The 27,852-nt window shown below is 37.5% G+C and overlaps 1 protein-coding gene across 8 annotated transcripts; it reads right to left on the minus strand.

Moving 5' to 3' along the window:
• Positions 1-702: 702 nt before the first annotated feature.
• arhgap12a (Rho GTPase activating protein 12a) lies at positions 703-27,549 on the minus strand. Of its 8 annotated transcripts, XM_039694600.2 has the most exons (19): positions 27,322-27,549; positions 22,047-22,732; positions 9,460-9,717; positions 8,937-9,068; positions 7,853-7,951; positions 7,492-7,614; positions 7,066-7,149; positions 6,018-6,083; positions 5,225-5,286; positions 5,031-5,112; positions 4,830-4,928; positions 4,057-4,149; positions 3,859-3,961; positions 3,433-3,549; positions 3,241-3,339; positions 2,619-2,696; positions 2,369-2,503; positions 2,177-2,282; positions 703-2,022 (listed from the first exon to the last, which is right to left on the minus strand). In XM_039694600.2, exons 2-19 carry the CDS (start codon positions 22,656-22,658, stop codon positions 1,848-1,850), a joined length of 2,523 nt encoding a protein of 840 aa, XP_039550534.1. In that variant the 5' UTR covers positions 22,659-22,732; positions 27,322-27,549; the 3' UTR covers positions 703-1,847. The 8 variants fall into 8 exon arrangements, with proteins under 8 accessions (XP_039550534.1, XP_088987224.1, XP_088987225.1 ...); XM_089131098.1 differs by lacking the exon at positions 8,937-9,068; XM_089131099.1 differs by lacking the exons at positions 7,853-7,951; positions 8,937-9,068.
• Positions 27,550-27,852: the final 303 nt, after the last annotated feature.

A 27,852-nucleotide genomic window follows, 5' to 3' on the forward strand; every position in this document is an offset into this window, starting at 1 on the left:
AATTACTTATTCATGCTCAAACACATTTAATGAAAGCTTGGTAATTTTTCACGCAATAGTTGGTATCCAGGAAGGTGTTTAGAATTTGATATAAAACTTAGACCCAAAATTAAACAAGCCAATAATTCTTAAAAACTTGAAAAAAAAGTGATAAAAACCTGTCAGCACTGACACAGCATCCACTGTTTGTGAGCTTTTTTCCCCAAAATCCCCATTAGATGAGAGAGGATATTTGGAGTAAAATTTTAGTGTGAAATAACAAGGGAGTGCTAGAACAAGAAATCAAAGATGAAACGAACAAACTGCTTCTGATTACATCTCTTTTTTTTCTTTATATGGTAAGTTTGCATCTTTACCTATAAAAATATAATCTGTCAATGTATCACCAGACAGATTAAAAAAAAAAAACATTCTGGGTTCAATAATTTAGATTCTCACTTAAAAATAAATAGATGGCATTTGTAGTAACAAACTTATAACGAAAGTCTGAATCAGAACATTTCTTTATACAGCTGCCACACAAAAATGCTTTGATCAAATTAATAATATTCATCAGGTAGGAGTAAATTAGGTTCATATACTAGTTGTTAAGTTTGATGCGAGAATGTCCGTGTCAACACATGAAAAACAAAACAGTGTTACTGTGATGCTTTCTGCCCCCTGGTGGAGAAACTTTGAGAGTAACGACACTCAACAAGGTGACCGATTTGCCTTGTCAACTTTATTTTGATCAAGACAAAGCTCTGCAGCAAAGCAGAACATTTGATGAATTACATTCAACAGCTATTAACCAAATAACCATCTTAATTATTATTAAAATATTTTAATAAACCAGTCTCTAATACAATTGTGGTGCCTCCATTACCTCCATGTGCTCTTTTAGTCCTCACACATACATACACACACACACACAAATACAGTATGCCTGTCAGACATATTTACAAAGAAAAATCCAGTTTAACCCACTCACAATTTCTCCCTTTACTTATCTCTCTAATACACAATCTTCACGTGGTATTTTGTCTAAAGCATACTGAACTCTTTATTTAAATGCTGTAAGAGTTTGCATGACAAGTCTGGTCAGGAACAGTAGCGAATATGATGTCCTCACAGGGTTAAATGTGTCCTGCTCATCATCTTATTCCAGTGTTTCTCTAAGGGCCATGACGGACAGATGCACTCTCACAGCATGAAATATACCTGACATATATTTGCATTCCACAAGAGTTCATGAATCCTTTGAATTAGGACTGATCAGGAAAAAGAAGTGTCCAAATTTAGGGAGTCTACAAAATAACTCCAGTGTTTCCCAGCAGTGGTCATCTCAGAGGTCACTTCCAGCAGTCCAGAAGAGAATGAAATCCATCCCCGCAGAAATTAGATTTTAATATAAGGTAAAATCCATGTCTATCACGTCAGTCAATCTGTTGATGTGTCGCTCCAAAATGTTTTACAGTATTACCACGGAAAGATGTCATGCAAAATTTAATACTAGTAGAATGGAAATCTAAAATTAAGCATCAGATTTCTCCCATAAGCAACATGGTTTTCAGTCGGACAGAAAAATGTCCATATTTCAAGCCCTCGTTGCTTGAACCAAATCCAGAAATGGTCCAAAAATGACAGTCCAATGGATAAGTCCATGGAAAAACATGACAATAATCTAGTCCAATAAAGATATGAGAAAGGATTTGAATGGTGGAAATTTTTTTTCTTCTAATATGGGCGGTCCTCTCATGTAAACATACCAAGACGTGTTCAGTTTTCAGACTGGCAGTCAATGGGCTGTCCGGTCTTCAGTGACTGGCCCGGGGGAATTTGGTCAAAAGGTTTTCTATGCATGTGACCTACCTGCCAAATATGGTCTCATATTCCATAAGAATGAGCTCAACAATCTGGTTCTGGTAGACCATGTGCACGGCCATATTTGCTGTCTCGATCTCCGGCCGCAGGAGCGTTGGGCCGAACACGATAGCTACACTCTGGGTGGTCATCCTGTTCTTGTCACCATGCTGGATCACTCTACAGAGAGAACAAGATAATGAACACAGGGGCAGATGACATGACATAAACTTTACCTAAAACTGTTTCAGCATTTTTCTAATCATAAACTACCTAATTATATTACATTTATGATCATGTGCCTTCTAGAGTCTCCCTCCCCTTTTATACTCACTTCTTCAGGTGTTTGAAGAGCACCTGTATGGTGTCTTGGTTGGGCCATGGCAGTTGCTTCATCAGATCCTTAACCGCCTGAACTTTGTGCTTATACTCTGGCATTTCTACACACAACACACACAGAAGTGTTAAATGTGCAAGAAATATCTCTCTCTAAAAAGCTGAGTCTCAAATATTGGTGTCCACTCACTGATCGCAGTGATGAAGTCGTTAAAGAAAGCAAATGTGAACAGAGGTTCTGGTAGCTCGCGGAAAAACATCTTCAGAGCTCCAGTGGTCACATGAATGTCCTCCCATTTACCGTCCGCTAAATTCACTTTCTCATCTGTATTTATATGGATCATAGTGACACAAATCATCAGGGTTTTTTTTTTAATCCAGTAATCTGTTATATATAAATCAGCAATTTGTGAAATGTGTGAAATGGTGGAAGGGCGTACCATGATTAACAGCAAATCTCAGTTTTTGCATGATGGCCAAATTTCCACTGACTCTGTACAAACCATCCACTCCTAACCCTGGATGAAGGGAGAAAAAGAAATGACAAGCATTACAAATCATAAGAGGAGCGAGTTTGCAGCAGCGAGCAGCAACTCATCCTGTTTACATTCACATTATAATATTTATCAGATTCAATATTCTGATTAGTATTGAGTCTTGTTTATGTCGCAATCAAACATTTTTAAACATCTTATTTAAACAAAATCCACTGAAAGTAGACATGCACATGCTGTCCGCAAGGAACTGAGGATGCTAACAGACTCTTAGCCAGGTTTGTAGGTATGGCAACTCAAGCTAAATGGACACATGTCTGGAGTGATAATAAGACTGACTTGTTTTTATGTAATTATTAAAAGAAATCAACATCAATGCTTGCCCGACTTTCTCAATTTTGTGGTGGTGTTGTCGGACACAGGAATATTACGATACTTAAAATATGTTGAGCATGGAAAGGCAGTCAGCATCAAGGAGTGAAAATAGTCATTTAAAAAGTTTTATTGAGCATAAAGTTTAAAAGTTGGGGTTAGGGTTCAGCTTCACATGGTCTAAACAGAAGATTACCGGTCTTCTCCACATGCTCGATGCACATCCAGACGAAGCGTGGGACGGTGGAGGCCTCTCTCTGACAAAGACTGCTCAAACTGGAGCCAAACACCTGATCTACAAAAAGAGAAAATCAAACGATATAAAAGGCCTCTGAATTTTACAGATAACCCTGGATGTTCTGGTTCTGTTTGTAGATGCATGTGGAACCTTTAATGTAGCCCTTGTCTTTGACAGCTTGTAAAGTGGGTCTGCCTGTGAGAAGCTTCATCAGCTTGGTCTTCTTCTTCTGTTCGGCATTATCCATGCTTGCACACTTCTTAATATCTAAAGCATAAAGGGTGAGGAAGTCTATTTAAGGAATAGTACACAACTCCATGTGCACTGGGCTGAAAACATGGATTGGTAATAAACGACTGTTTATGCTAATTACATTTAAGAACTGAGCTTGAACATGTGTTAAGATCTCATAGGTGCACTCCTGGTACAAATACAGCAGATACAGAAATTACAAAGATTTGTATGTGCCATGTGAAGAGCACTCGTCTCATAGTAATATCTCTCTCTCTCTCTCTCTTTCTCTTTCTCTCTCTCTCTCTCTCACACACACACACACACACATACATATATACACACCTCTGGCCTTCTTGGAGTTTCTTTGCTCTTTTTCTTTGTCATGTTTCTCAGTGTCAGGAGATTCAGACATGTCTTCTTCAATGGCCTCATCAGACTCCCACATCTGCAACACGAAACACATTAATGTCAGTACAAGGATTTAGAACAATCAGAGTGAAGATGTAATGTAAGTGCAGGTATATAGAAAAGTAATCTTACATATGTGTTTATGGCTTCAGTCAAAGCTTTATGCCATTCGAGGCCGTCGTTATCTGACTGCAAGAGGAGCTCCATGCCCTGCCGGGTCTTCAGCTACACACAAAATCAAATTAATATTAGTTACACATGAACCACGATCAAACATCAAGCAGATTTCAGCAAACCTTCAGCCAGGCTCCTTAAAAAAGGACAGGTTAATGACCTTAATGGCATTTCAACATTCAGAATTCTTTAAATGAATAAATAATTAGACCTCATTTAACCAAATAAAGCACAGAGAGCCAATTAGGTTAATAACACCAATGGCTGATGAAATAAAAACATTTTCCCATCAAAAATGTCCTTTGCATTAATTCCTTAAAATATTGTGTTTATTAGTTGCTGCATGAAGTTCTGGAGATAATAAAAGGAAATAAAAACTAAACTCCTGATGGCAAACTTTCCATTGAGATAAAAGTTGGTAGAAGACCAACAGTGAGAGTCATCGATCTTGAACATTGAGGGTCAGACTATCATTTTTGCATTGTGTAAAAAAATGTATGGCCAACTTTAAGCAAACTCTGTTTCATTAACTTGCCAAAACTTCCAATTTTTCCCCACTCATGTCTTCAGGGAATATAACTGTAATTAGTGATTCTGCCAATCAAACTTTAATTAAATATTTTGAAAATATAGCCTTCCTGCTAATTGATTACACACACCCTCAAACACCTCCTTAATTTATAATCAGTCAACAAAAAAAAATCGAGATTAGTTTCCAACAGGCTGTTTACCTCTAGAACTTGTTTCTTGCTGGATTTGTCTTTAGACGCCCAGTCCACTGACCCTCCTCTGAGATCCAAACTGAACTCCAGCTTCTGGTCTCTTCCAAACTGTTGAGAGAACAACACATTAACATACAACCCAGACATATAAAACTGAGTACATCACAGGGGTTACTAATGATTTCCTCTCAGCACTGAACGATTACTCACCCAACCAGTCCCGCTCCCTTGGCCCTTATTAAACAGCAGTGATGAACCCTGCAAAACTGTCCAATATGAGGTCCAGTTCTTCCTGTAGGCATTAGACAAATAAACCAAATAACAATATCAGCATGGCACAGTTAGTCATTTGTTTGATCTGTCAGATGAATGGGAGCATTCCCTCCATGTTTGTTTCTACTTACCGGACCTTTTTCCCATGTTCAGTGATTTTAGTCATGTTTAAAGTGCCACATTTCTCTGAAGGCTGAAAGAAAGAATAGAAAAGCTGTTGTGAAAAGAGGAAAAAAAGACAAACCTAAATAAAAAAAACTACAGTTAAGATTGATAAACAGCAAGAGTAAGAAGAAACAAGCAACAAAGACTGAACCACCATAAGAGAAATTACAAAAGAACAGTGGTTTATACCAGTTTGCAGTGTGTTGTACTGAACTGTGCTTTAATATTTAATAGAGAAGCAAAAAAAAAAAAAAAAAAACATACAAAACCAGCAAATCAAGCTTGAAAAATGGATAGTTTTAAGGCCCGATTGGATGAGCATTCAAAGCATGTGAAAATACAAAATAGCTGATGTAGACACCTGTGATATATTCTGTCAATCCACCACACCGACTTAAAATTACTTTACATTCATTAGCAATGATATTAATAAAAAGTAATCACTTGACAGTCTTGATATATTGCAGTTGCTTTCTAAAGGCATTGATCCATGAGATGTTGTCCAGTGACTACCATGGCCAAAAGTGTTTTTACCATGGCCAAGAGTGTTTTTATCAATCCACTTCATATTGAGCTTAACAGCAGCCCTTAACGGAAAGGTTCTCATGGTTATTAATTTATTATAAACCCACACCACAAGCACAAAGCATAGTCAGAGCTCCGCATTAAGAGAGAAGTTAAGAAACGGCAGAGAAAAATAAACAAAAGGGGGAAAAATTAGGACTGTGAAGAGAAAAGATGGAGGATACTTATACTAACAGAGTGGGGGGGTTTAGGAGAGGAGGGGCAGGACGAGTCGGAGTCGGGGGAGCCTGTTTTAGTGTCCTAGACAAGAAAACAACAAACCACATAATTCAAACTCTTCAACACCTGTAATAATATATTAATCAGATAGTATTCCACTTCTTTCTCCATTTCAGGATCAATCAAGATATTCTGTCTTTGCTTAAAGTCACAATCATTTATTAGATCAAAACAGGTTGTTTTGAAGACAGCATCAGTTTCCAAAGCCAGACAGGACATGTTTTTTACTACTGATCTTTAAATCAAAGTGATCAATCATACAAGTGTAAAGCATTTCTCAAATCATTAAAGAGACGGTTCTTTCAGATCATCTCCGTATCTTTACACCACTCACAAAATAAACATTCTAGAGGATCTGAGCAACACAAGTGTGTGTACATAATGACAGCGAGTTGAAACGATTCCTTCAAGCAGGATGATATATTCAAGTGCAATTTTTAGGGATGCTCCGATCGATTGGGCGCAGATTGATATCGGCCGATAATCACATTCTATGACTCGAGTCACAAAACATTAGTTAACCATAGCAAATTACACATCTCTATTTATAGCAGTTTATCTTGTTTCAAACAAGCTCACAAACAACATAACATGATGCATAGATCTTGTGAAAATCCTCAAGGAGAGACATGACATGCTGCGCTGCGTGGCTAAAGCTATAGGACTTCAAACACAGTGCTTTACAACATAATTTGAAAGTTCAATCAATTGAAACTGGATCTCGGGTATTGTGGGTAGGGAATATGCGTTGAGACCAATCAGACACTGTTCTACAGCTAGAGAGCGCTCGGATTGACGGGTCTGAATTTCTGCCGAAATCGATAGTCGAATCTGCTGCAATAATCCTGATTGGAGCATCCCAAGCAATTTCTCATGCAGTTTGTGCAGATTTGTGCAGAAATCACTGTGTGTACTGAAATGAGTTGCAATGGGCAAAAGTGTGCATGCATCATCTCATTCGACGTAATTGGTTCCTGGAATATAGGGGCGGGACAACACTGACTTGTGGCCTATAAGGGTGAGAGCGGAAGGTGCTTTTGCGGTGCGGGAGGAAGGCTCGTCGGTCCTTGACAGATTTCTGTTTTAACTTAAGTCAAACATTAAGCACATGTGAACATCACCCAAAACAGAATGGGAGAGTTTTTCTTCACTAAAAAACAAAACTGTTAATTTCAACCAGACCAGTGCTAATAATAAATAAAATAACTGTAGCAGTTACATTGTGACACAATACCTAATCAATCTTCATAAAAGACTGAGAAAAAAGAAATAACTAAATGAAGATAAAACCATAAAACAATGTTTGATTATTCAAATTCAGTAAAAATGTCAGACTTGAGTAGTTTTATCATGCATGTTGTCACTGTCTTCTGTATAATGTTAGGAAGACCCATTTTCTCTCTTAGTTTGTATGTTAATGTATGAGTACCTTGTCATTGGACTCTGAATATATGCTGCGCCTCGTCCTAATGATAGGAATGGGATCTGGCAGTCTCCGATCAAGACTACGAGTTTTGTGTGCTTCCCCTGGCAGCAGAGGTGCGTGGTTAGACTAGAACGAGAAGGTGGGACGAGAAGATGCAAAATTATTATGGCATGCATGTTAGGCAAACAAAGCTTGATATACTTGCAATGTGTACATGCACACACAGACACACTTTAAATAAAACACCACGCAGGGTATTGAAACCGGGATTATTTGGTATAAATCAAATTGAAAGGGATATCTGGGACTTCCTGATAATATATTTTTAATGCTAATAAGAACCGGGATCTGTTGTTTGTCTCACCTGTGATTTGAGACCAATTTTAGGAAGCTCCCATTCAGATCTGGAGTCACCTGCACTGTAGTAATACAGCCGGCCTCGCTCGTCTGTGTGTCTCAACCACTATATACATATACAAAACACACACAGGCATGATGTGCAAAATAACTTTTAGGTAACAAAAATTGCCTGAACAACTCGGCCTGTTTACACCTGGTATTAAGTTGCACTTTGGTTGCTTAATACAGGTGTAAACGGGGTCTAAAACATTCTGAGATTGTCCACTTTCTACCACTTATAGAGGTAGTCGAATACACATTCGACCAAATTGCCTTCATGGTGTAGATGCTCATGTGGCTGAATGTGTTAAAACAGGCACAAAAGATGCCTACTCTCCACCTACTGACCTAATGCCTAAACATTCAACTTTGTCAGCTAGAGACCCAAGTTTGGTTTGAGAGGAAAATCATAAGCACAATGTTCTTGTCAGCATTCCTGATTTCTAACACGCCCGAGCAGAGCAGAAATGAAAGCTGTTGCTCTCTCTGTTTCTCCATCATCTCCGATCACTTTCATATGTAATTTGCATGAGGATATTTCATCCATTTGGTCGAAAGATACCAAAAAAGCCCAAATATTTACCCAGCTGTAAACACTCCCCTTGAAGAAATAAGGGACAGAGATTAGAGAGACGGATTAAAACACCAGGTGTAAATGGGATCTGATTGACCGAAAGTGGGTCGCAAGACCGCTCTGAGTGGGCGTCACTCAAGTGCGTCAAGTCAAAACAACATCAAAAACAAAAAAATCTAAATGTTTTTCTGATGCAAGACTTTTATTTTGAAAGACATGAAAACCATAAAAGCTGTTGATTTGCCTGTCGGAGAAAAACGTGTTGTCCCAAATCAGTATCTGCGGTCAGATGAAATGTCATGCGATAAGGCTTTAATCAGGCTAGAAATTTTTGACTGACTAACAAATAAATCACAGCTTACTGCCAGCACAAAATAAAGCAGCGCAAATAAAATATATATTTAAAAAAAAACTTCATTAGTTAGGTTAGTAAAACGGTCAAGCAAGCACTAACACAATGAGTTTGCCTTTGTACCTTCTCATTAGTATAGTCAGACACATACAGAGTGTGTCCATGCTCATCCATTTCTTCAAACCAGCCTCTAGGGGGCGAACCGTACTGACTGTCTGATTGGCTGCTCAGACAGTTTTCCTCCGATGACAGAACCTTCACCCAGCCAATCACAAAAAAAGCAAAACGAGTAGAAATGAAGAAAAAGAGAGAAAAAGAAAGTGAACTAGTTAATTAAGAGATGCAGACAAGGAAAAGAGAGAAGAGAAACAAATCACCAATCAGTCACAATCAACCCGTTGCCCACAAGATTTAAGAAACCCAGTTACCCCAAATGCTTTGCATGCACATAAACATACAGAAGGTAGAGAAAGAGTTTAGCTATCCCATCATGCATTTCCCAATGCCACAGAGGATATTTTGTCCCTGATGGAGTTATGCCCCTTTGCAAGCCACATATGATGATTTGATTTTGTGTCTGTGTGTGTGTGTGTTTATGCGCATGCATCACCGTCTGTTGTTAAGTGTCTAATCTGAGGGTGTGTACCTCCGTGTCAGTCATTTCTTGTTTCCCCTCTTTTCTGTTGAGGCTATCCCGTGCCCGTGGGGGTTTCCAGGTCCTCTCCTGCGTGCTGCGGTTGTAGTAGAAGAGTCTGCCATTCTGGTCTTTGTGAGTCTCCCAGTCGCCAATGGTGTGGAGTGGAGAGGAGGACGGCTGTGGAGGGGTGGATGACTGAGAGATCTTCAACTCCTGCAGGTTTGTGTAAACAGGAGAATCAGGCCTGCCCTGCCCTGAACCTAAAGTCTGCAAGAGAAGAGAGAGAGACAGAGTGAATGAATCCTTGGAGTTACAGCACCCGTCTCCCAACATTGCTGCCCCATCAGATGATGACGCCCTATGCAACAAACAATTGACAACTGTATTGAAAACTGTATAGAAAAACAATTAATTTCATGTTTTACATGGTAATTCAGGGGTTCTCAAATGTCCATGGGACCCATATTTTCCCATGGTCATTAGGCCTCGACCCAGTGTGTGTGTGTTTTAAAAGCAAATTTTATAATGTGCGTATGTACATTTGATGCGTTGGCAGGTGCCCTGTATTTTACACTAAATTGCCAAAAGTCTTGGTATGTCTGCCTTTACATGCACATTAACTTCAATGACATCCTATTCTTAACCCATAGGGTTTAATATGGAGTTGGCCCACCCTTTGCAGCTATAACAGCTTCAACTCTTCTGGGAAGGCTTTCCACAAGGTTTAAGAAGGCCTTGTCCTCCAACATCAGTGCCTGACCTCACAAATGGGCTTCTAAACATTTAGAATAAAATTTTTTGTTCTTGGGCGGCACACTCCCCGACCAACCAGTTAACCCTCTTGGCGCCACGGTCGAGTTTACTCGACAAGATGCGTCACTGAATAGAACGGCCGATTTTGTCAAATTGGGTGTCAAATTTCAGATCTGGCCGTGCTCGCGCTGCTCGTATCATCTCTTATAATCTGCGCTTTGCCACAACGAGGGATCTTTTGAACTAAACAGGTCTTGTCTACTTGTGTTTGTGTGTCATATGAATAATATATATGTGCCCCATACATGGAATCAGAGTGCCTACTGTATGTAGTAAATGGAAAATCTCTACAGCAAAAGGCCAACCACTACATGCATACGGTTTGTTCCATCATTTATTTAGCAATGATTTACACAGTTTGTTTACTACTTACTATATACCTGAGCATTTAGTATTGTGCAATATAGCATACAGAAGGTGATGGACATTTTGGGGGGAAATAAGTGCTGCATTTTATCATTTAAACGTGACTTTATGAAAATTCTATAAGCCATGATTGCTGCCACCATATGACGTCATAATATGCAAATTAGATGGGGAAATTGAATGCCTACATAAACATTGGGTCATCCTTAATATTTCTCTAATTTACAGAACGTATCTATCTTGTTTCACTTTTAAGATATAGTCTTTTGAAATTAAGATGTCAAAATCAAACGTTTTAGGAAAAAACCTCTGGCAAAAACTGCTCATAGGCACACTGATTTTTCTCCATGTCAAAGTTCCTGTTATATGACCTGTTAAAGTTTCCATTTTTCCAGATTTTTGCCATATTTGCTTGAACAGAAACCTAAATTGCATTAATGGCATCTGCGGCAGCCTAAATTTATAGTACACCCTAATACTCACAGAAACTGATTCGAATAGTATTTTCCTTCTATTGCTACATGACGGATATTATGATTAGAACAATAGAGTCACAGTCAAAGAGGTAAACAGAGGGGATAGATTAGAGAGAGGGAAAGACCGTCATTCATACCTGAAACTATTTACGGAAGAACCTGCACAACCACATTCCAGCCCTTATAACACACATCTGAATGCTCACTTAACCAGAAGGCATCTCGACAAGGTTACATTTCCAATGGATAAAAATTTGTTTAAATAAAATAATCTGGATAATGATGAAAATGGAACAAGGAGAAATGCAATGCAGCAAAAAAGCACTAAAAGAAGAATTTGACAAACCTCTATGCTCACAAAATACTGAAACAGAGAACGATGGAGAACAATTGTGTCAGAGCTTGTCATTCAATCAAACCTATTATACAACAGCATCAGTAAATTAATTATGACTAAGCACATTAGAGCAAGTGTGTGTGAGAAAGTGTGTATAATCATTTATTATAATGTGAATCATAATGCATGTGAAGTGCACCAGTCCATCACTGCAGTGTCCGAAACAAGGTAATGAGCTCACATGAATGTGTGCATAGTGAACCAGGATGGCACTAAACAGTTTAAGCCACATAGAGGATAATGTCATCAGATTAAAGACTGCCTGAAGCACATAAACATACAGTACGCTATTATGGCGTGGTGGTGTGATTAAACCAAGTCAGACTTTTAAGGACAACATGAACCCAAAGCAACATTGAGAACCTACACCTGATATCCCCAAAATGACATTAACATTAACAATAACATTCCCAATTACTGAAGAAAAAAAAATATTTAAATGAATGGGAATCGGTGTCAGAAAAAGAGTTGTGTGCATCCTAGTTAATCTCCATGAACAACCATGAACACTAATTTCAGCCTGCTGGGGCCATTAGACTCATAGTAGTGGGGATGACATATTGGACAAAGCGGCCACAAAATTCATGTTTCATCTATCTGCCCAGTGATGTGCACTGAACAGTTTATGCTCTAAATATTTTATTAAGTATAATAGGATAACAGAAAGTTGGAATGCTAACTTAAAGAGTAATATTTGCAAAACATAACTATAGACATAACAAATCCCTTACTAACACTAGACCCAATTATGCTGTCTCTCGTGTGCTGAAGCAGGATTATGTAATGGCTTAGAGTGTGAAATGTGGGGGAAAAACATTATTTGTTGTTGAAACAAACGACTGAATGTGTATGAATGAAAGATGAATGGTGGTACATGAAAAGCCAGGGGCAATAAAAACACACAACTAGTTTCCACTATGGAAACTCACCAATTAAACATTTTAAATTCACTGGATATGGATCAGTAGATAAAAATATGCATCACAACGACAACAATTGAATCTAAAAACAAAAAACAAAAAAAACAAGCATTGTATAAACAAATTATCCACAAACACAAAGGGTAGTTAATAAAAGCATATCAATAGAGAAGATAAAGTGCTTTTTAAACTTTAAACAAGCCTGTTCCTGATTATTCAAAGAAAGCACGATTGTATATGGGTGAGCACCCAAGAAACCAGCTTAAGAGGCGTAAATAAACAGCCAGCAGGTGGCGTAATGCGCACCCTGTAAGTCTGTGGATCCTCTTGTTTTAAGATAGGGGACTACGCTTTCAGGTGACATTAAACATTACACCTCTCATGACAATCAATGGGCCTTCCATTACAAAAATATTTGATTATTTCTTTCTAAATCTTGCCAAATAATCTTTTAAATATTCTCTATGGCCAGCTTCAACTCCATACCAGCGTGATGAATAGATCTTCAAGCAAAAGCTGATCCCAATTTGAACTCGGACTTTTGATGCAACCTGAATCATAATGACATTGTGTTCGTGAACTGGCCCCCCAAATCTAACACTGTTGTATGAGAAATAAATCAACACTGAACTGACATCTGTAAAGCTGCTTTAAAACAATCTTGACTGATTCGCACCCCGGCCGAACAGCTAATCTGTGCTATTGCCTGAATGGCTGAAGTTTCATCACTGTGAAGACAAAGTCATCACCATCGTGAAGAAGCTGTAGGTTTGTTTTTGCATGCAACCAGAGAAGAAGTTTTATCTTATTAGTACTTTATGATACCCAGTCTTTAACATTAAAATCCTTCTCTAAACTAAACTATGGTACGATACCCTTTCTAACATTTAGTAGTAGCATAGGAAATTCTGGTGTGACAAGCTCCAAGTGAACATTTTTTGATTAATTTCCAATTAGAGCCTAAAGAAGAATTGGGTGCAGCACTGAATTGTACAGTGTGTGCAACATTTTGATAATCGAAAACAGTACAATCATGTACCTTAATGTGCCTTTATGCATTAGCAAGTGTAAGGGTGTGCACTGCAAGCAGGATAGTGAGCAAGACATGGTGAGTGCTGGAATGAGGAAGTGTAAGTGTTCTTGCAGCAAGTCAGAACAAAATCCCTGGAATAAAGAAGAGAGCAAAGCTGACTCCATTTCTCCCTCTCTTTGCCTCCAACTATCTTTTGTAGCCCTCATTCCTTTCTCGACCCTTTATATCTCCCTGTTTTTTCTTTCTATACCTCTCCCTCTCTTATAGCCTTTGTAACCCTACTCTAACTCTTACTGCCATGGCAAATATTTGCACATTTGTACTGCTTTACAAAGGATTTGTACAAAGGATTTACAGCTATATAACAATTGACAAAAAAGGTAAAGAGACGACTTTAACAAGTTAGAAATTAATGCATAAAGTAAATATGAAACATACACTCTACAACGTCAAATGTGGACTAAACCAACTGTTGTTGTTTTTTTTTAATTAGCTGGGTTTGTCCATATTTGACCCAAACATGGGTTGAAACAACCCAGCATTTTTTAGCGTGTACTAAAATAAGGAAGAGCATTTTGAAATTTGAGACTTATTTTCTTCCTTAACCTCTCAATTTCTTCTTTCATTGTTAACTTCATATTGTCATAATTTCCACCGCTCTGTTTCTGACATGAGAAGACTTAACACCTCAAATAAAGCAGAACACTGTGTGCCAACATGCCCTAAAGACTCAGACGAGTGTGTTTGCGTGCTGCTCTATAATAGACACGCAGCCAAAAACACAAAAGAAAGAGGGGATCGAAGATAGATGTGTTCAAAAAAAGAAAAAGCCATTAAAAGGGAAAGGGAAAAAAACAAGAGTGAGGGGAACGGATGGAAGAAAAGCATAGTAAAACAAAGTCTAAATCACAGAAACATCCAGCTCAATACCGCACACTAGGACCAAAGCATCCTCGAATGAGTCAGCAAGAGAGAGACATAATCTGGTAATCTAATAATGCCTGAGTGAATCATTTTTGAGTTGCTCCTCTCATTCTATCACGAAAGGGTCATCTCTGCATCTCTGGGTAACAAACGCAGTTTTCGTCTGCGTTTGTTGTATACAAATAGACCCTCTGTGACCATTTATAGATTGGACGGACACAAACGACCAACCTTAATCCACTACAGACCAGTCTTAGAAAGCTTCTCACTTTATTAAGAATAATCCTGCATGTATATGTCCTCTGAGCTAAGGAGGATGGGACATAGATTATGCAGTGCAATCCTCCTTAGAGTGACCCTTGAAGCTAAACAGTACTTTGAGAAAGAGACCTTTGAACCTAAACGGTACTGTCTGCAAGTGTGTCACAAGTTTGTTCTGAATATGAGCATAAGTACTGTTGCCTTTCAAGCTGCAAGCTTTTAGGTCAGGTTGGTTAAAGTCAGAGAGAATGTACTGAAAATATAACCCAAGGCATACTACATGAAAAACCTTTGGGCAAGATGTTGCGACATATTTGATAACCTCATAAAACACACCCCACCGCCACAAAAACAAGTGCAAAGCAGAGTATAGGCAAGCTAAACTCTTCAACTGGCCATCTGAACATGGTTGGAGCAATAAGTGAAAGGCTCCACAGACAATCAAGTAATCAATGTGCGAGAACTTTGTTAGTATTTGGATGAAAAGAAATTCTAACAACAAAGTCCCTTTCAAGGCAAGTCACTCAGTTCACTTAATGGCAATCTCAGGAACACAATCAGGCCGTAAGTATATCTAGCTACCTAACTGAATGGGGAATAACTCACATTTCAAAAACATATTTCAAATCAGCAATATACAATCTGACATGAATAGTATAAAAATGATGCTTCTTACCATCATATAACACAAATATGGAATATTTTTCCTAAGTTTCACATAAAAGAGCAGGCGGGGACAAGACTCTTTTATTTGGAAGGTGAGATTTTTTTCAAAAGATGGCCGTTTCAATTTCTCCAAGTCAATTGTAATGCCAGTGAAGCTTATGGCTCTTGCCATTTTTGTCTGCAATATGCATAAACTGAGAGTCTGTGGCTGAGACTGCAAAAGTCTGACGTTAAACATGATACAACACAAGTTATTAGAGACACCCCAAGCTCAGCATTCACATCAATAACTGACTCCACTCATCTGAACCACAGAGATTTCAGTACAAACCTGTTAAGGGATACACAAGGTTAAACCATGCGCTCACAGCTGCTTTCTAAAAGGAGAATAGGAAATAGCATTAGAATGCCATTTATTCGTATGCTTATGCCAGGGAACAATTACATTCAAATAAACCTTCACAAATAACCCAGCAAGGTTAAATAAAGCTGTTGCAGTGATAAGTGATCCATGTTTACAGTGAAGTGTATTAACAGTAGCTATCCTGCAGTATTAGCATTATAGTATTATGTAAGCTACAGAGCAATAGGCCCATGGAGCAGTTGAACACTGAGATTCGGTCGACAGAGAAAACAGATTAAAACAGCTTAAAACAGCACTTCATCTGCATCAGGGCAGAGGAATCAGGAATCAGGCTGTTTTTTACAATCACATTATCACAGTTGCGTAAAATGCAAGACAAATTAAAAACACACACACACACACACACACAAGTGCCCAAGTCTGGTAATGTGTGGATCAGCCTGCTTGTGTGAGTGTATGATTTCTTAAATTGTGTATTCTTGATATTGTGTGCGTGTGTGTGTGTTCTTCTCAGGCCAGCTGTCCACTGAACTGTATCAGAGCTTATGTAATACAGCAGTTCACATCACACACATGCTCACCCTGGTCACATCAGCATGTCACAGTAACGTAAGAAAATGGCACATCATGTTCCAGCTCCAAATCTTACAGTTTGCGTGTATAGAACAACCTGTGTGAACATCTGTGTGCACATGCAAGCTCAACCGCATTTGCATGGCTTTAGAGTATAATAAGCATAAGTTGTTTAACACTGGACCCCATTGGCTTTCAGTGTATGGACAAAAACAGACCAAGACATTTTTCAAAATATCTTCCATAGAAGAAATAAATACATGTTTAAAACACACGAGTGAGTAAACAATGACAGAATGGTCATTTTAGGATGAATTATCCCTTTATGTATATGTGATTCAGCAAAAAAGAAATGAGAAAACAGAAAAAGAGAGAAAATCCACTTACTGTTTTTGGTATAGTTGTGGTAAATTTAGCAACTGTGCATGTGTGAGTGTATGTGCATTCATGCGTAGTGCAGATGGAGCTGTGTGACGGTGTGAGTCTTACCGGTTCCTCTGGGTACATGATGTCTCTGCAGTGCTGCTCAGTGCAGAATATCCTATAACGGGAGACGCAACCGCAAACAACTCTTAACTGGGCTGGATGCAGGACGCTAGAGCCAGTGCAGAGAGCTACTACACAAAAGCACTCAAACAAACACAGAGAAACACTCTCCTCACCCCCTCCCATTCAACACCATCACGTCATGCTGAACATCCCGACCCAAACTCTCTCACACTCTGTTCTCAGAGAGATTAAGCAAATCTTCATATGAACATAATAAAGACAACCCTTCAGTTCACACACACACAGATGATGGAAGGAACTACAGACTGAGTGTTTTCATCTCTTTCCTCCATCAAACTCTCTCTTCGATGTAGTATTGTATGTAGTTTACAAAATCCTCCACGTCCCTGGAAGTGACCTTTAGTCACATACATTAACAGACACATTTGCGCAAACAGAACACACCTTGCTCAGTTTCAGAGTTTTTAGATGCCACAGACCCCCGAATATGACAACCCTCATGCGAGGATCCCCATTTTGAAAAATATAAAGCCAGGGCATTATAAAAACCCAATTTATATACTGAAAAAAATGATGTTACAAAACTACAATTAGTTGCTATTAAATTACAAATATATACATACACACACATTCTATTGACTTAATTTAATTGTAATTAATTTTTATTTACTTATATTCATCAAAATTATGCTTATGTATTTTAAACTCATTTAATAGAAGATTAATCACAACTAATAAAATTATTATTATTATCATCATTTAGAATTTTATTTAATCGAATCTAATTTAATTATTTTCTTATTATTTACGGTAGTTTTTCTCTTACAGGCCTCTTTGTCACTCCCTTTTGCCCCCTGTCGTAGACTACTAAAATGATGATGCAAAGACCATTATTTTGGTTTAAGGACTTCTGATGTTTACAAACAGTAGATTATGAAGAGATGGAAACAAGTTTGGCAAAAATACAGAGCGGGACATATCCCAAACAATTCCTTCAGGATTTCACGATAGCAGATTTACTCCAAAATCAAGTAAACTCTGCAGCATTGGGACATCCATTTATATATCATTCATTCACAACCTACACTTGTCTATATCTTTTGAACCTGTTTGCTTCCAAAATGTGTGAGAGAGAAGCAGCTGTGCAAGTTATGCAACGCCTTGTTTATATTTACATGTCAAGCATGTGGGACAAAAAAAGAAAGTTTGTAGATAATGATAGGCTACAATTAAACTATTTAATACTGAAAATAAAGTATATTGGTGTTGGGGAGGGCAATGTCACGAATTTAGATTTTGGACAATTAAAACGTTTTCACGATCTGCGCCCGCATCCATCCCAACATACTTTACAATGCGACAAACAACATACTACTACATTCACATCACATTTAGCAATGCAGCGGACGCTCATGTGCCATTGCTGTTCTTCTCCATCACGAAATCCATGCATTAAAGCCTTGCCAGTTAAACTTTTTACTCGCAAGCTGTTCTGGAATAAGCTTTTCTGAGCACATACACCCGAAGCTTACGAACAGTAAAAGGCTGTCACATAGCGTTTGAGAAATGAATTAAGTTCTCTTTTGCATCTTTACCTGACAAATACATGCAAGGTTTACACATAAACAGTTGTTTATATCTTAAGTGAATAAACAGTTACAGTATAGATGTGTGTCCGTGTATTAGATCTGTGCATTAGTTAAGCTGTCATTAAATGTTAAACAAACAACAAAATACAAAGAGAAAAATCACTCACTGCTCTTGCCTGAATACTTTTAGTACCTTTAATAACAACCACTGTATATTTAATTTATACAGTGTCTATCATGCAGTGTCTATACAGTGTATATTTTACATTTATTCAATTTCTTACTTGCTACTCTTAAATAAACCTACTGTAGCCGACAATTCTAATGCATTCTTATTTAATTACTATTATTTAATTACTATCTTATAGGGCTGCCACTAATGATTATTTTGGCAAACAAGTAATCTGTTGATTATTTTCAAAATTAAGTAATCAGATTTTTTTGTGTGGTAATAAAAATAGACCTAAGCAAACAATAGCCTTTTAAATGACTTGTATTTGACCAGCTTGTATTTGAGACAGGTGTCTATATGAGACAGACCTTTATAATTTAGTGTTGAGATGTTGTTCACTGAGTGTAGGCCTAGAGTCTCTAATCTCTAAAAATCCCCAAATGCTCCACGTGAAACTTCCGACCTTTTACTATATCCCGTCAACTGATTTTGATTAATATGCGTGAGGGAGAGAGACCAAGACTGCGCTCGTGTTGTCTGAAGACGTGAGAGTGCACGCACACGGCCGGGTGCTCTCTCTCTTTCTGCGTCATGTCAAGCGCAGCAGTCATTCTATTCGACATCACTTGCCGATCAAAAAAGGCTATGGCAGGACAAACATTTGCGTTGACGGCCGCCAAAAAATGGACGATCTGACATTTTAGAAGATTAAATACAACCCGAAACTAAAAAACTCTATTTGAGACCGGCTTTTATTTACCCAAACCTGCAGCCACACTAGGCATGTTAAAGAGACAGGGGTCTATTTGGGACTCGGCTATTATTTGAAGTTTCACGGTACAAACTCAGAGAGAGGGTTTAAACTTTTATTTTGTAATCGTGATGAATAGTTTGCATTTTTAGAAACATATAAAATTATTTGCCTGTCTTGGTGTAGGTTTATAAAAGATTTACTTTACAAATCTGATGAAATGGCACACATTGTGTTTCAGGATGAACGTTATAATCAACCCAAACTCACAGCATGTGCAGAGATGGAGAATGAGACGCGCTCCACACATTTAAATCATAACAGTTCATGTGGCATCATTTATCCGCTCTGAGACACATGTAAAACAAAAAAAATTATAAAAAAAACCCAGGGCATACATTTATTTAATTGAATCGTAGCTTTTGTGAATTCCACTATGGTATAGTATGGTTTTTAAGTTGTTTTAATTCATCATGCAGACTTGGTAAATGGTCTAATTATGCAGTTATTGGATTCTCGTCCTTGTATTGTGCCACTTCATTATTTTGCCAGCTACTCGATTAGAGCAAATCGCAATCAAGATATTTTTTTTAAATTGAGTACTCGAATCGTGACAGTTTTAATGTAACTTTTGATCAATTTAATTCATACTTGCTGAATAAAAGTACTAGTTTAAAAAATAAATCTTGACCCAGAAACCTTTAAACTGTTGCATAAGTGTGCGAGTTAGAGAAAGCATTCGCACCATCCTACACATGCCATGATGACACAACCAGCAAACATTTGCTGTTTAGCAGAAATGCTTTGATGACACAGCAGGAGGAAAAGACAGAAAAACAGTGGGAGGAGATGATAAAAAAAAGCTTCAGAAAAAGGAAGGAGTGTGATTGTGAAAAAGAGATAAAGAGAGAGATGACTTCACAGTAGGGTTTCACGATATTGAAGAAAAATATGCAATATGCGATACGATAATGCTTAAAGTGTATAAAGTAAACTTAAATTATCTATAAAATTATTTTAGAATTATATAACCGACATACATGCATTTTTTGACTAGAAAACATCCCTACAACTTCTGAAAGTGAACAGCAGTGTTTTACTGTAGCATAGAAGTGTTATTTTAACATCACTGCAAACCACGGGGTTAGGGATTCAGTTAGGCCAACATTTGGTTTATTTATCAACAGAAACTGAATAATCAAAAATGTAATAAAACACTGCTTAGTTTTCACTGTATGAATTGACCCTTCGCTAAGCCATGCCGAAAACCGCCACTGGCCAATCATAGTTTAGCAATCGTAACTAGGCACGGGAGGTCTGGCAAGCTTTCGAGCGAGGGAAACATGCCAAAGCGTTGTCTGTATGGATTGTGCAAATCTGATACCCGGTATCCTCAAAGTTTGGATGGGGGACCCAAAAATCTTAAAGGCAAGGGGAGAAATGATGGGCGTGGATCAAGCAATGGGAGACCCCATTCACAACTAAATGAAGACAGGATTAACAAAAACACCTAGCTTGGAAATAATGATGGTTCTTTGTTCATAATGCATATATTTTAACGTAAAATAAAACGATTTAAGACAAGACGGAGGCTAACTGACATCCTTTAAAATATTTCAGCATTTTGTTAATCGACGGCCTACTCCTGACTGAGTAACTTCAACCCAATCCGATTTTCTCTGTCTTTTGTTCATGAACCCAGTTATTGCAAGCCATATGCATATCACAATATATACATTTGCTATATTTCGATATATGGTGAAAACCTACTTCACAGGACTAACAACATATGAAAAAATAAATAAAATAAAACAAACAATAAGGCTAAACAGGAGTCCAACCCTGTGGCATTCGGGAATGCGTTTAGGAATTAAAATGTTTAGATGTTTGTGTGCATCAAACAGACCATAAAAATGTGACAAATTTGATTAAATCGATGTTTAAAAAAAACAGAAAATGTGTAAATTCCTTTCATCTACGTAATTTAAAGGGGCTTAAAAGGGAACTGAAATGAAATAGGAAGTAAAGGTATATAACAGATGTGTTATTGTTATTTGTGGTAGGACTGCTGAAGTAGTTACAATGGGGGAAAACAGTGATGTTGGCTGTTAGTTTGTTGTTTTGTTACAAGGGCGCAGCCATCTTGAGCTTAAACTGTCCGTGACGTCACTGGCATGATAGGCTACCTTGACAGCTCCAGCCAAAATGGCATATCAATCTTGATCAAGGTTAAAAAATTATCTGTCCAACAAGCTAATACAACACCATCGATGCCATCAAGGACCGAATAACCTGTTTGCAAAATCACTGTGGCATAAATGTGACCACGGCGGGTCCTGTAAACAAGTTCCACTCATCCCTTCATGATGTTCACCTTCACCGTAGATGCCTAAATGCAATGCACAGACAGCCAGCTATCACAGCGCTTGCACCAAACTAAATTCTCTTTATCATCTTATTGCACTTAAAGTGTAAAAAACACAAGATTCACGTTTCAGTTGGTTTTGTCTAAAGCGAATGTAAACATCTGTAAGAAATTGTGTATCAGTATATTCCAGATCCCTGCATTACTGTAGTTCTTAAAGTGACAGCAGTCTATATAAGAATCAGTATATATTTTATTCATACAGTGCAGAATATGCAAATGAATATTCGAATGACTGTGTAACCAACTGGATTGGCAGGCTCAGGCAGGAAGTCTCTGTCCATACTGTCAAACTCAGTCAGTTCAGTCAGAGTAGCAGTAGAAATAGCTTTCATAACATTAGAAACCTCTCTCACCTGTAGGTTATCAGTGGAACCGCTGCTGAGATCATCCCCGGATTCTGAATAACTCCGGTTCTTATCCTCTCCCATGAATACTTCTTGAATTGCACCTTTTTCTGGTCCTCGACCACTCTTCTCCAACTCTTTGTTTTTATCCCTCTCTTCATCCACTTTGCGACTCGGGGACTCTGCTCTGGAGAGAGGAAGCGAGTCAGGTAAAGTGTTTGTTTGTGTGGGGGGGGCGTGTCCCGTCGGGCTGCTCGGGCTGCCTCTGTCATCCCTGGGCGGCAGTAAAGCACCGCTGGATGGAGAGGGAGTAGGGCTTTTTTTGTTCTCATCTGGCCGCTGGATTTCCAGGCCAGTTGGTCGATTGGGTCGGCACGCTGCACTGAGGGGTTTAGGAGGGGGCATGAGAGCCCGTCGCACCTCTTTCACATACTGTGCTGGGACATAGAAGGGCTTATTGGCCTCGTCCTTGCGTACCTGCCACCAGTCATTATTGGTCTTCTTGACAAGAAGGTAACTTTCCCCCTGTTTAATGGTGATCAAACGTTCTTTGGATTTGTACTCATAGTCGAACTCCACCTCTATGTACATCTGACCTGGAGCCACTGAGCGTTCTGCCATCGCTGCCAGAGATCAAAGGTCAATAGCAGGAGGAGAAGAGCATGGTGGGTTGTGGTGGGTTGATATGGAATCAGCTGAAGGGGAAAGGGAGAGAGATGGAAAATAGTTTATTAGAAATATCAGTGACTGATGTCTATAAAAGTATTGTGAAATGTCAACTGTTATAGTAAATGACAGAAGAATTACATGCTTGATCAAGAAACTGTCATTCAGTATTTATTGTGGACTCAAAAAAAATAAAAAAATATAATTACAAATAAAAATGTAATTAAACAAAACTAAATTAAAATAAAGTTTGCGGACTGTATTGTTGGTTTCCCCAGCAAAAATTGTCGCTTTCTAAAACATGTCATTAAAGAACTGGCTTTTGTTCATTAAATTGATACTATAAAAGACTGACAGGATGAAAAACAAAATGGAGAAATATATATATAGATATATTTTTTTTCAATTAAAACAGCATTACTATAAAATAGTTTGAAACATTTGGTTTCAAGAAAGGAAAAGCAAAAATATGTACAATAATAGCTAAGCTGATAATTAAATTGATAATGTCTGATAATGTAAACGAACAAACAATAAATAGCCTAAAAACCATTTTTAAAAAGTTCAATATTTGACCAATAAATTTATAAATTCAACATATAGCCAAAGTCCCTCTGTAGTCAATTTTATCCCTTAAAACTCATCTTTGATCACCAAAATGACATATTCCTGTGAAAATTGATTCATGCCTTAAAATGCCTTGAATGCAACTCTATACCCTGGCCTTGCCTCATTTAGTATGCAAATCTATGAACGCTAAATAGCCCCATCTCCACTCAATCACGTCAGCTGTACCTGATTATTCATATCAACAGAAAAATATACTGGGATAATGGGCTTCTCTAGAGACTCCACTGCTTCAGAGCGCTCATAGTTAATAATACGCTAAAGCCAGTCGACATGACCTGATTGGTTACAAGGTAGTTTGTGACGTCAGTTCAATGCAGTTTTAAAGAGAAAATACTCTCAATTAGTCAGCAATGGTGTTGTTGACTAATGAATTTGCACATGGTTTGTCTTAAAGCACATTTAAAACACCAGACACATATAAACAATTGATTTTCACCACAGGGGGACGTAAAGACCCCTCTTTCACTTCAACAGCCACTTCACATGAAAGTCTACTACACTTTCTAAATAGACCAGCAAATTTAACCAATAATTTCTCATCCGGTAACATTTTAACATACAGTATTATGTTCATATCTTTATTTGTACACTTTACACTGTAAAGTAAATAAATGAAGACATGAATCAAATAAATTCCTAAGAGGTCACAGCAATGCTACAATAAAAACTACGATCATGGAGAAACCAGGATTTTGAAACAAAGAGGAATTTGCTTCAGGGTATATGAACTTCAGCTAACATCAAACATCCACACTCAGGTGACTTTGACTTGAGCAACTCATCCTAACTAAAACAAATATAAATTGTACTTTTTCAGTGATTTTCTACAGGTGATACCAAATGCACAACACCACATACATTCACCTATGCTAAACATGCCAATATTACACGAACTAAATAATATTTTATGCTGCTCATCGTTTTAACCAATCCAGTGTCTTGTTACTTTTTTTGCATACCAATCACATTTGGAAATGTTGAGTTAGCCCAGCCATGTGTCTCAGGGGACCTCACACAAAGTCACCCCAAAACTTTGGTGATTCAGGATCCCATGAGAAATCAAAACCGTTCTGCCATTTTCAGCCATTTCTTTGGTAACTACATTGGTATGATGTCAAATAAGAGATAAATGTATTGTTTTTTTTGTGTATGAACAAATAGTACTTTATCATTTTATATAATTTTCTTTTAAATGGAAAGATGAGTTTTATTAGCTTACGTTCAAAGCTAATCTCTAGGTCAAACCATTAGCCTTACAGAAAGGCTAGACTGCCAAAGAATTAAGCATGTGAACTGCAAACAATAAATGTTTTGTGATTAATTTTACATTAATTTACAAATAAATACATCATAATTTTTTTTGTAGAGAAGATCAATTCCATAAATTAACTTTTTTTTAAGATGGGCTTAAATAGTACAGTGCCACAAAAAACATGCAAACTATAGCCAACAGAAGCTAACCTTGAATGAAAAAAAACTAAACATTTCTCAATGTTATGACTATGATACTTTTTTTAATGATTTTTTTTTCTCTTTTTTCTCCATCACTCACTGTGGAACCATTTAAGCCCATCTTATGTGTGAGGAATCCCTCTAATTGCAAACTTTGATAAATAAATGATAACATTTCTTTGTGTGCTTTTACCTTACTAACCTTTTAACCTTACCTAAATTTACATTTATATTTAGATTGGCCTACACATTTTTTTGTTCATCCTTCAAAGATTGTCCTGAAACGAAAAATTTTAAGATGTTGGAAAACTCTTATGTTTCTGTGTTGTACTACTTTCATGTTATCACTGTGAAGCTGCTTTGATACAATCTGTATTGTGAAAAGCACTATATAAATAAATGTGACTTGACTTATTTAAACATTAAAAATTATTATTCTAATTTTTTATTAAAAATAAAAAAAATAAAAAAACATTGTAAACAGTAGGATGTTCATTGGCTATTTTCACTCCAAGTCCTTATACATGTTTCTCTCCTTTTGTTTTTTAATTAATATTAAGACATTATAAGTGATAATAATTAAAGTTAACTTCATCTACACCCAAAATTAATCTAAGTGATTTATTGTCAGCCCCACTGCTACCAGTTTTTTTTTTTTTTTTTTTTTTTTTTTTTTGTATAACTTGGTGTGATATTCTGATTTGAGGTGGTGCTGCCCTCAAATTTGAGTCTGGAGCCCTGTGAACTTAAAATAAAACAGCATATCATAATGTTAAGTCTATTTATTATTAAAGAATTTGTCAGTATTACAGTTATTTTGAGGGAAATTTGAATAATTGCATTGCGAGCTGATTTAAGGTGTGCCCCTAAATTTTCTGGTTGCGCTCCTAAAATTTTCAGTCAGGGGCAACAGCGTAGTAAAGTAAAAAAAAAGTATAGTAAAAAAAGTTAGTCTGGAGCCCTGAATGAAGACAATTGTTTATTAAAACTACCTTACGCGCAACAGTTACATAAAAACATTTAAGTTTTTATTTGAGTAACTATTATATCTGAAAATAAATAACAATTGAATATAATAATTTGGGCCTGTGAATGCGATTAATATTTTGTAAATAAAGTGGTAAATTATGTTTTTATTTTGGCAAAAAGCACTTGTGTTGCTTCATAAAGTTGAAGTTAAACCACTGGAGTCACATGGATTACTTTAATGATGTCTTTACTTTCTGGGGCTTGAAAAGTGGACTTGTCAATGGAGGAACAGAAAGCTCTCAGATTTCATTTAAAAGATTTTCATTCATGAACGAAAGTCTAATGGGTTTGGAACTACATAAGGGTGAGTAATTTATGAAAGAATTTTCATTTTTGGGTGACCAACCCTTTAACCAGAGACCTCTGAACACTGGCTTACTGAACACAAGCCTGATCCAATGAGTGATGATGGGCTGGCATCATGAAGACTAGGCTAAATCCTGAGGTGAAGTGACAGAAAATGGGATTTTGTTGGGATGCACAGAGATGAAGAAAAGATAGATTAATTTTTGAGACAACCATAACCAATTTCCACATGAACTGAACCCTAGAGAAAGATCAAAGCTTTCTCTCATGTTTTCGGACTAGAAGCCCGAAGTTATTTACAATGTCTTTAGCATTAAACACAGAGACATCTGTCATGGGAAACTGCAGTGAATGAAATACATGTATATGCCATCGAGCAGCACAAAGCAAATGTTTCAGTTAAATTAATAAATAATGCACACAAAGTTTAACAAGACAATGCAAAGCCTGTGACAGAAGCTCCGCCCACACAGAAACCTCATATCTCAAACACAATCTCGATATACTCCCCTGCTGTCAGCATGACAACAATTTAAAGTTCTGTCATACAATCCGGGATTTATGGGAAAGGCCATTTAAACTAAGTGTTAAAAATACATGGCAGAATATGTAAACTAACGTTTAACGGTTTGCCATTGCCAATTAGGCTATTATTTCGCCCAATATATGACATAAAATGATCAATTTCCTTGTCACTTTCCTGCGTGTATAACATGAAGCTATGTCATGTAACTTACACACTTCAAACAATACACGACATCAATGTCACATTTCACGCAATGAACTTTTCCACTTAAATATAACACAAATGACGAAACAAGTTTAATAGAAGTGAAAATTATATTGCCTAAATATTAATGAAAAACAGGATGACGCTTAACTTTAATCCTAAATAATCTGAGTTCAGGTGAAATTCCCTCCCTTAGGTGAGGGACACACTTTAAAACTCACCTATGTGACAGATTAAAATTAAATTAACTAAATAAACTTTCAATTGTCGTTTTCTCATTTAATTCAGTGTTAATGTCTGTATAAATGCTGTTTAACTTAGCAGAGAAGAGTTAACTTAAGCACACCTGAGGAAACAGGTTCGCTTTCATTCCTACCTGCTAACCTGCTAACGCGTTTTAAAAATCCGTAAAACAAGCTGAAACGCCTATCATTGTACCTAGTTTCACAGTTTACCGACAGATGAACGTACCTGACGATGTATTCCAGGTGTTTCGTGGGCTTTAACCAAAGAAACAAGCCGAATTGGAGGCTCATTGGTCTTGCTGGGTAATGTTAGTTGAGCGTCGAAGTTCCTTGTTCCTGAGCCGCGGCGCGAGCGAACTCCTCCGGCACACTCGCGCCCACTTTCCCCACATGCAGTCCCGCCTCACCTCACCCACGCGCTCCTGACGGGCCGGTGCCTGTGAACTTCACTTGGACTCTAGAGGGACCGACGGGACACTGACGCCACCGTGAGGCAATAGACAGAAAACTCATCAAATTAAACCTGAAAAATCAGTTCCCCGTGCCCTCCAAAATATTTGGGATAAGTATTTATATTGCGTTACAGTCAAAATTGTTACATCAGGTGGCATCTATTTTAGAGAAAGCACAATTTTCAGGGAAAACATGTTAATGTGATATGATAGGCTACCTGTTGTTATTAAGACCTGTCTGATCTTGAGGGGAATTATTACTTCATACAACCACTAAAAATATCACAGTAAAACCTGGGCCTGCA

Source organism: Pimephales promelas, chromosome 5, assembly GCF_988280905.1.
Source record: "Pimephales promelas chromosome 5, fPimPro1.hap1.1, whole genome shotgun sequence".
Lineage (NCBI taxonomy): Eukaryota > Metazoa > Chordata > Actinopteri > Cypriniformes > Leuciscidae > Pimephales > Pimephales promelas.